At 39.9% G+C, this 10849-nt stretch overlaps 1 protein-coding gene across 4 annotated transcripts in view; it reads left to right on the top strand.

Moving 5' to 3' along the window:
• Mapk10 (mitogen-activated protein kinase 10) overlaps positions 1–10849 on the top strand; it is a 284681-nt gene that overhangs the window by 156471 nt on the left and 117361 nt on the right. For all 4 annotated transcript variants that reach the window (XM_021162158.2, XM_021162159.2, XM_029477300.1 and 1 more), the window contains one exon: positions 4329–4498. In XM_021162158.2, coding sequence (XP_021017817.1) covers positions 4377–4498 — 122 coding nt within the window. In that variant the 5' untranslated portion in view covers positions 4329–4376. The remainder of the gene's footprint in view (positions 1–4328; positions 4499–10849) is intronic.

Raw genomic sequence — 10849 nt, 5'->3', positions numbered from 1 at the left:
TCTCTCTCTCTCTCTCTCTCTCTCTCTCTGTGTGTGTGTGTGTGTGTGTGTGTGTGTGTGTGTGTAGTGTATGTTTCTGGAACAGAAGGGACACCCAAATCCAAAACTCCAGTGTGAGCACAGGATTATGTTTATCAAGCTCAACCAGTGTTCTCCAGGCACACGCAAATCAAAGAACTGGTGAGGAGGGAGCCCATGACGTGAATGAGCACAGATCCAAGCTCTCTTTACGCATTATCCACTTTAACTCCTAGGGTGCTTTCTCCCTCATACCTTGTCCCTTTCCCCTATTCAGACATTTCTAGTCTCAGTATTTCTCCTTCTGCTTTCATATCATAGACCTGTAAGCCACACTACTTACAGGATTGTTTCTCCCTCTTAGAGAGGCCTCCAAAGCTCCCAAGCAACAGGGACAATTATCACTGCTCTTGGTTGTCCATGATAACTGGTTGGTAGGACCCTATTGCTGAAGGGGCCACATGCTTCAGTCACAGGACATAGAGAAATCTAACTTGAACTGGGATGGGAATTTTCTCCCTGCTGGCTAGCCTGCACAGTGCCAGAAGAAGCGATGGAGAAGCTATGTCATACAAATATACTCAACTGTGCAGCCTGTGTGAGATAATCCTCACTAGCAGGTGTGATCAACCCACTGGGGCAATAATGACATGTCTGCTATGGAGGGGACCAATGTCTTTCTGATTGGATTGGATGTCAGCCACACAGGAAGGACACTGCGTTTCATACTCTAAGCCCAGTCAAAAGCCCGTGGGTGGGAAGGTTTGTAGACTCTAGTAGGAAGCTATTGCTGTTGTTTTGCTAAATGGATATGATGTCTCTGTCAAATTCCCTCCTAAATAACAATGTGTATGCCCATACATTAGTGGTGCTGTCAGTTCTAGCCAGAAAAGCTTTCTGTAGTAGTCAGTGGTGGGTGCAGAGATAACTGGTCAAAACCAGAATAAAGACTATTGAATGCTCATCTATGAAATCAGACATCTTTCACATGGTCTCCAATGCTCAGAGAACATGGGAAGTAGGTGGGAGGAATGTAACCCCAGAAGAATAAGGGGAGCAGTGTGATGCATTAACTTCTGGGTGTGACACACTTTTGTATTCATGAACTCTTGACAAGATCTCCTCAAGATCTGCCTGTCAACATCCTGTCAGGGATGGAGGAGGGACTCACGGGGCTTACCTATCTGAGGACTTAAGCATGGATAGATAACGGTTGATGTGGAGGAAGGATTTTCTTCAAGGGTGTATCCACTGGTAAGGTGCACATGATACTGTAATTAAACTTTCACCAATAATGTTTATGAACAGCCCTAATGAAACTCAATGGGACCACACAGAAAAGACTGAGAGTGGAGGGTTGGCCAGATGGGGAAGGAGGACAATTCACAGATGTGAGTGAAGGTAGGGCAGGGTAGTGGATGAGTGTGTTCTGAATGCATTCGCACATGTGTGAAAAATGTCACAGGGAAATCCATTGTTATGTGTAATTAATATAATGTAATAATATAGATGTTTTATACATCGTATCAGAATAAATTAATGATGGAATTATACAGACAATAAGTTGTTACTTCCTATTTATTACCAGAATGTATACTTTGTTCCCTATAGAATAAACCATCTCTATTTAACTACCCACTTCACCATCTTCACTCTAGGTTTCAACTTTATCTTATTTTTACTGCATTGCCAGTGTTAACCCAGCATCTGTCACGTATTATGCATGTCGTCAATATTGAATTAAGCAGTTGTAAGCATCGCAAAAATTATGTAATCCTAAACAAAAAGTTATATGAATTATTACACTTTTTTGAATATGTGTTGAAGTGGTGAGAGAATATCTCCAGCAGGTTAGTTCAACTCTTCTGGGGAAATGGAGATTACAGCTGGAAAACCACAACAGAGCCTACAAACAGAGAGTGGTGGCTGTGCAGAGTCAGGGGTCTGGAATATGAAGTCTACTGCAAGATATTATCACACACATGTGATAAGTACACATGTGTGATTAGTACACACATGTGATTAGATGCACATGTGACTAGTATACACTGTGTACTCATGTGTGTACTCATGTATGTATGTGTGATTAGTATACATATGTGATTATTACACACATGTGATTAGTACACACATGTGACTAGTAAAAATTGGAAATATTGCACACTTGTGGTTGGTGCACATGTGTGATTAGTATGCACAGTATGTATGTGTGATTAGTATACATATGTGATTATTATATACATATGATTAGTACACACTTGTGGTTAGTATATATGTGTGATTAGTATACATATGTGATTATTACATACATGTGGTTACTATACACATGTGACTAGTATGTACTGTGATTAGTACACACTTGTGGTTAGTGCACATGTGTGATTAGTATACATATATGATTAGTACATATGTATGATTGGTATACACACATGATTATTATGATTAGTACACCCATGTGATTAGACACACATGCAGTACTTCAGGGCTACTACTGGTCATCTAGAGTTGATAAAGCTAACTTGTGCTATGGATTTTATGATATTCCAAATATTAAGGGGTGCAACGAATGGTCAGAACAGAACAAATGCCACATTAGGCAGGTGTCAGTCATCCCATGTTAATCTTGTAGATGAAAAGTATTCAGTGTTGTACTTTGATTGTGGCCCCCCACATTTGTACCGAATGTTGCCACGATGCCTGCTCCAGGCACAGGGCAGCCTGCTATGTCTATTCGGCTCTACGCCTGCCTTGTTGGTCAGGGCCTCCCGACTCTCCCAGTAGACTTGCCCATTGTTCTGGCTCAGGTCAAATCATCCTCACGTCATCATCCTCACATCACCATCCTGACTGGATCTCCTTCTACTCAGGCACAGATTAAGAGGTACTTCCATATCAACTTTTTATTTAGACATGAAATGGCAAAAGTTTCCAAGGGAAATGGTTTTATGGCCAACTTAGAGGTTTAGAGCCTAAGAGACTTTAAATTGTTCAAATTATATAAGAACTGATATTCAGAAAAGCTAACATGTAGTAAATTATATGAGAATTTTGATTTTGATTCTAGGCTCAAAGCATTGTAGGTGAAGTTTTCACTGATTAAAGCTGCATCCAGACATTCACATCTTGTGCTGTACACGGGAAATTGTCTATCAGTTGGGAATACCCACCTCCTGCAGGGCTACCCAGAAGTTTTCAGAAACCAGGAACGATAGAGCTGGATGAGTTATAGCTCTCCTCATCCGTACAACATGTCAGGATTCTCCTAACTGAATGTCCCCATGTGTAGATGCCAGGTCTAGTGAGAACCACTGGCTAAGACTACTTGTTTTTTCAGTTGCTTGAAATAATACACAGAAAGCATGTATTAAAACCTAAATGACATCATTGAGAAGAGGCCTAAGTATCAAGTAGGCATCCACCAGTGTGTGCCACATGCAATCAGTTACAGCATGACTCCTCTAGCTATAGCTCATATCTTTTGTGTGGTAAAGTATGACGTCAGAGCTTTTATGAGTAAGTTCTAATCATAGGTAGTAGCTCTTCGTGATATATTATGTGTAAATATTCATTCAGATTTTTTTAAAGGATAACTTTTTAATTACCAAAGATGCCTGACACATGAACTTCTCCAAAGATAAACAGGAGATGCAATTGCCAGTGCACGTAACATCTAAGCATCCTCAAAATAAACTGCCATGAATTTTTGAGCGATGTTTAGCTAATCTAGTATTTTCAGCACTTAAAAAGGGCAGTAATAATCTTGGGTACTAATGAGAAGAAATGAAGTCAACTGTATGTAGTTCATTTAAATTTAGCTGATTCATAAAAGCTGCTCCTGCATGTTACTTTGCAGCCTCAGCTCTTTTTGATGAGAGGGCTGCAGGCACCATCTTTACTCTTCCTCTTATGACCAGGGAACACTTCTCTCATTTTCTTGAATTCTTAAGTGTCTCAGATATACTGAAGCGAGGATATTTGCAGTATTTGTTTACCTAGAAGGGATGAGATGGTCATGGGGCCAAATCTCTTTCTGTTTGACACAGGTCTGGTGGCTTGGTTGTTGAGCCTCTATCTCATATGGTCTGTATTTCCAGGCCTTAAACATGTTAATATGAAGAAGACATTGTTTACATTTTATAGTTCATTTCATTCAAATAAACTGTCAGGGCTCAATACAGATTTTTTTTTTTTCTTGTGTGAGCTAGGTAGACTAGATGAGAGATGGCCAGATGCGTGTAACCATCGGAAGAAAAGACTTCTCTGTGTCCATTAACATTGAACTGTTCTTGTCTCCTTGTTCTTCCCGACAGGGATTCGATAAACACGTGGATGTGTCATCTATTGCCAAACATTACAACATGAGCAAAAGCAAGGTGGACAACCAGTTCTACAGTGTGGAAGTGGGGGACTCAACCTTCACCGTTCTTAAGCGCTACCAGAACCTGAAGCCAATTGGCTCTGGGGCTCAGGGAATAGTTTGGTAAGTAGAATGGATTTGATCTACTTTTAAAGGGAGTATGCTAGATTTATTTACAAGGTCCAAACAGATAAATATCAGGTGAAATACATATATTGAAAATATAAAATTATAAGCACCATTTGTTTATCCACTTGTTAACAATACACAGCCTCCAATCACCAGAAATCAAAAATTACAACACAAGGGAAGAAATAGACAGGAAGGATGAGGGTGTTTTGGTTGCTGCTGTATTTAGAAAAGTCTATTTGTATATTTCCCAGCAAGAACAACTGTATCTGAGGACAGGGACAATTAGATCTCCAACACAATTAAGAGAGATGAGTGAGCTCTCTCTGTGACTCCTAAAGTCTATACTGGTGAATTTTCTGTAGACTAGCCAAGTCTCATCCGAGAAGAGGCAACCTCAATTGAGAAAATGCCCCACCAGATGGGACTGTAGGCAATCTCTTGGGGTGTTACTTAACAGTTGATTGATGAGGAAGGGGACAGCTTACTGTGGTCCACTGCCACCCCTGGACTATAGGGTTCTGTGTGCTTTTAGAAAGCAAGCTGAGCAAGCCATGGGGAGCAAACCAGTATTTACACACTCCATGGCCTCTGCTCCTCTTCCTGCATCAAGGTTCCTGCCCTGAAAGAGTTCTTGCCTTGACTTTGCTCAGTGATGGAGTGTGACTTGGAAGGATAAGATGAAATAAAACTTTCCTCCCCTAATTGCTTTTGCCACGGTGTTTTAATGTGGCAATAGAAACCTTAACCAAGTCAAAGTTCAACGTTCAAAATCAAGTTAACTATGTAGAAGTAGTAGAAAATATATTTGCTTAGGGGTTCTTGACAGCGTACAACTGCCTGAATTCCAGTTCCAGGAGATCCAACACCCTTTTCTGGCCTCCATGTTCTCCTTCTGCATGCACACACATAGTACATATAATCTCTCTCTCCCCCCCCTCTCTCTCTCCCTCTCTCTCATGTAAATACATCTTTAAAAACATTTGCTTAACATTTCCTTGGCTCCTTAGTAACCATTTTTCTCTTCATGTTATGTTGGAGTGATTAAATTGAATTCACCTGTATGTGAATGCCATCATGAAGCTAGTGGAAAACTAATATCAGTTTAATTGACAAATATTCTTTTAAACCGTTTTAGTATGCCATGTATTAGCTAAATATGTATAGTATACTTCTTAGCATAATAGATTTCAATTTTTATTATTTATATCAGTTAGTAAAATTTTAGTATATGCACTCTAAATATATATAGGTATGTATATTTATAAAATTTATTTATTAATTCAATATATTTTATTTTTTAAATAACTGATATATTAATTGTATGTCTGAGGAGAACAAAAATATACAGTTTGGGATGGGTAAAGACAAAGTAACATGGGATTTTTAAAATTTTTAAATATTATTCATACATTTATAATTATCATACAATAGTTGATTTGCTACATACACTTGGGCCTAGATACGCTTGTACAATATGCTGGGCAGTGGTGGTGTTTTTTTTTTTTTTAATTGTTGTTTCTTTGTTTGCTTTGGTTGTGTTGTTGTTTCAGGCTTTTGTTTAATTTTTTGAGAAAGAACTTAAAATGGATGGGTAGAGAAGGGGAGACGATCTGGAAAGACTTAGGGGAGGGAACGGATATGATAAAATGTATTTAAATTTAAAAAATGCTATAAATACCCAAAATACAATAATATGACATGGATATCTAAAAAGAGAAATAATTCTGAAACTTTGTATTTTAATGGTAGCAATGGAAAGCTTTTATTGTTTTCCAAATATTCATTATACATCTCTTGATCTATTTGAAATTTGGTCACTCCATTACGCCAGCTGGTTTAGTTCAGAGTCTGAACTTGTCTGGTGTGAGTGCAGTGCATTCTGGGTACACTTTCCAAGCCTGGACATTAGGACTTACATCACATCCGCCAAACACATGGTGACTGTTATAGAAAGGCACCTGGTAAATTTCCACTTTTTCATAACATTACGATTTGAAAAAAAAAAATGGAACAGTTTTTTTTTTTTTTTCTGCAGTTTTAAAAAATTGTTGTGGATGGGCCTGGTGCTGTTCTTGTGAACCAATCACCTAATGAATAAAGGAGCCAATCACTGAGCGAGTAGGCGGGACTTCTGGTTTGGAGGGAGGGAGAGAGGTAGCAGGAGAGAGTTAGGTCCTCTTGGAACAGGGACAGCATATGGGTAAGATGGAGCCTCTAGAGTTTTCCTGTGTCATGGCGGATCTGCAAGGATCCACCACTGAAGGAATCAGATTTTAATAAGGCTCGCAAAATTAGGTTTTAGTTGTTGCGCCCTGAGATTGAGTTACCATTGTTTCTGAACTGAGTTTGTGTTGCGTTTTCTTTCACACAGCAGCTTGTCTGGGTTCAAGAGAAAAAGGTATGGCGGCAAAGCATGGGTTTGCCAGATGCGCACCACAAAGACTATGGGGGATTTGAAGCACGGGGCTGGAGTGGTAGCGAACCCCAACAGTGGGAACCTAGCGAGCTACTTGGAGAGATTGTGGAATTCTGAGTCAAGATCTCCATGAGTTAAAAACAGGTCAGCCATTACCTGGCAGTAGCACGGAAACTTGGAGATATATTTGTATATATATATTTCCCACAACAACAACAAAAATACCAACAATGGGTTAAAGCATTTATTTCAAAAATATTGAAAGAGATAAAAAAGAAATAAGCATTTATAGCATTTTAATTTGTCTATTTTTATGGCTCATGTATAAGGCAACCTCTTGGTAGTACAAAATGATTTAAGGGAATGCCAGCAGCATTGTTGCCCATCAGAGATGTCTGCCAATCATCCCCAGTACCCTGAGATACATGGTCTGATAGGACACAGGGAAAATCAGAGGATATACCTGAGAATCCTCATGGGCTATGCTGACATATCCAAGTGGGAACAACACAATCACAGGTGCTTTTAAAAGTATAGAAGGAAGACAGAGGAGCAAGTCAGGGGCCTAGAATGGGAAAGGATGAGGAGGGGATTCGAAATACTTTGGCAGTGCAAGGGGTGGGGCTGTGAGCCAAGGAAGGAGGCTGGCTTTGGGGAGCTGGAAATGGCTTAGTGCCAAGTGGAGGTGTTACCCTCAACCTTAAGAAACTGGAAGCTGCCAATGCCCCAAATGACAAGCAGGTTCTTTTCTAGGACCCACATGGAGAAACTCAGCTTTCCAACATCTTGATTTTAGTCCAGTGAAATGCCCACAAGGCTCCTTATCTACATAATTGTAAGATAATAAATATGGTGCTTAATTGTTGTTTTGCGGTAGTTGTGGCAGTGGTAATGTACATGGGACAGTTAAGATTCCAACATTAAGAGTGTTGGCTGCTTTTCCAGAGGCTCTGGATTCAATTCCCAGCAGACGTGTGGTAGTTTACAATTATCTATAGCTCCAATTCCGGGGAATCCAATACTCTCTTCTGGCCTCTTCTAGGCACACATGTGGTACACAGACATATACACAGGCAAAACACCCATACACACAGCATAGCAAAATCATTAAAAGCATAAAAGATAATTGCTGCAAATCCCCCAAAACTTATTGAAGTTTGGGGTGAGAACAGTGCTTCTTAGCAACTTTGTAGAACTATAGAATACTCACATGAGGAAGGTTTTATCAATAAGATTCATAGCTCAGATACATTTTGGGATAGTTTCATGTTTTCCTTCTAATAAAGCTGTCATGGAAAATGAGGACTGGCCGTAACAGGAAATGGGTAGCCCTTTGATGAAGCCTTGGCATGTTCGAGTAGCATTTATCCCAGCAAGGTAACAGATCATTTGAAAGACTTAACAATCCTATTCAAAATTTTACAATGTGTTTCATAGGATATCTGATGCTCTCCTTCCTCCTTTCTGTGGGACACATCCTCCTTCCTTATGAGTAAAGTTACTGATAATAGATGTCCATAATGGAGCTGATACTGTGGACGTCAAGTTTTGTTGGAGCCCTTGGAGGGATTCTGGCTACTTGTGTCCTAAAACAAAGAGTTGGACAGAAAAACCACGATGCAGCAAAAGTTCAGACAATTTATTAGAGAAAGAATCTCTTCCACAGGTGGGAGAAGGGAGAAGGCCAGAACAAAGACAGAGTTTCCTGAATAGCTCAAGGGTATCAAGTGCATATCATTTAGTGCAGGCTCTTTGAGTCATTTGTCTTGTGTGGGCCTTCAGGGGCTCAGTTCCTCCCAATACTCTCTCTAATACAGGGAGTCCTGCATATAACTCAGTGCATTGCATATCTCAACAGGTGTTAAACATCCAGCCAGGGTTGTGAGTTTTAGGATTACAGTGAACCACAGATCATCTTCAAGAGTGTATCTTTGTAAGTGGCAGTGGCTCCATCCTGGCCTTTTCCAGTCTATCTTAGATTACTGCCTTCTCTCAGCCTTTACTCCAGGTTCCCCTGAACTTCCATGCTCTACCGTACTCTCCTGGCTCAATGAATCAGATTTTAAACTCATTTTTAGAACACATTTATCAGAAAACATAACAAAGCAGCAGCAACAAAAACAAAAAACCCAAACTAAACTAAACAAAAACACCACCTGCATTTCAAAACAGTAGCCTTGGCATTTCCTGAGGTTCTTGTCCCTGTTGCCTCTGGCTGGGGAGGAGGTGGGAGCAGCTTCCCTTCAGCAAAGGGGAGAATGCGGACCTGAAAGGGGAGTGTGCCCGGCTTTGCTCTGTTCTATGTGTAAATGCTGGGGGCAGAGCTTCTCCTTCTTGTCCCCATGCCTTCCCAACCTAAGCACTAAGATATCTTTGCTTAGTCATAATGTGCGTCTGCCATACACGGTTTATGCCGGATGTAGTCTTCAGTTGGTTTGCCTTCCCTACCAACGTTTCTTCATTTAATTTCTCTTCTATTTCCTTCTGTAGACAATGAGCCCCTTCACACCCAACACATGCCTATAGTCAGACCTGCCCATGGAGTCCACAGACTATCCCTGTGTTCACGATAAGTCACATGCATATATTGCCTTAAATATTCAATGTAATCCTGAGTATAGAGACTAGTTAGAACTGGGGTCTGGATATGACTGTGGTCTCTGGGAAAGAGGTAAACTTAAAGACTGTTCATTTATTTATACTAACTTTACTTTGGAATGGGAGCAAAACACAGAGGAACCAGTTTGAAAAGAGATGTCATACATTTTTAACTGTGCAATCATAAAGTTGTATATGCACATGTGTGTATGTCCAACAGGAATTCTGCTTTTTGACTGTAAATGTGGGGATACAGGCACCCTGCCACCAAGCCCCAGCCCCTGGGTTTGCTTGAAATGGAATCTCCTCTCTACTCTTCCAGTTGTCTGGCACTTGTTCCTTATTTTTACAGTTTCTCCTCCTTCAGCTTCCTTATCATTGATTTAATACCAGGGGTCAAAAACAATGCTAAAATATCTTCAAAAGCATCAACCACAACTATGGCTTTCAAACTTTACTGCTGACCATAGAACAAAGAATATCACCACTGAGAGCTATTACATGAGGCTAATGGGAAATCTTTTGGAATATATTGGAATCTCCTACTTCTGAAGGATAAAGATGATTATTCATCAAAGCAAAAATTGCTAAGATCAGTGTGCTTCACTGATTGAGCTGGAGGCAACCTGTCTCTTCATGGAGCTGGGAGCTCTCAGTCTCCTCACGGAGGGAATCATGAAGCAATCTGTGATGAGCTTTCAGAGCAGCATTCAGGAGGCAATGAGCAAATCATGTCAGCGTTTTCCAGTCTTTAGGATAGCATTGAAGTAGTGCTTTGAGCTAGTTACACGATTACCCAATAAGCATAAGATTGTCATGACTTTAAGTAGATTTGAGGAAGGTAGGCAAATATATATATATATATATATATATATATATATATATATATATATATGTGTGTGTGTGTGTGTGTGTGTTAAAAATATATTTTATGTATATATACATATATATGTGTGTGTATGTATATGTGCATATGTACATACACACACAAACAATAGAAAGCTGAAAAACAAGAAAATCCTCAGATTCTAGATACAAAATGACTTTACTGACACTCCACAGGTCAGTCTGGTAAGCACTTGTCTGAGCTACTCTTCCTTGTCTTTGAACTTGAGCTTTTATTGACCATTCTTATTTATAATATACAAGTCACAAACATTGGCACAGGCAGGCATGGCAGCACATGCCTACCTTTAAGAGGCAGAAAGGCAGGTGGATCTCTGTAAGTTCAAGGCCAGCCTAGTCTACAGATCGAGTTCTGGGACAACCAGAGCTACATAATGAGACCTTGCCTCAAAAAACAAAACAAAACAAAACCAAAAAACCAA

Source organism: Mus caroli, chromosome 5, assembly GCF_900094665.2.
Source record: "Mus caroli chromosome 5, CAROLI_EIJ_v1.1, whole genome shotgun sequence".
Lineage (NCBI taxonomy): Eukaryota > Metazoa > Chordata > Mammalia > Rodentia > Muridae > Mus > Mus caroli.
Note: the sequence above shows the minus strand (reverse complement) of the source record. Positions and strands in the feature narration are given on the sequence as shown.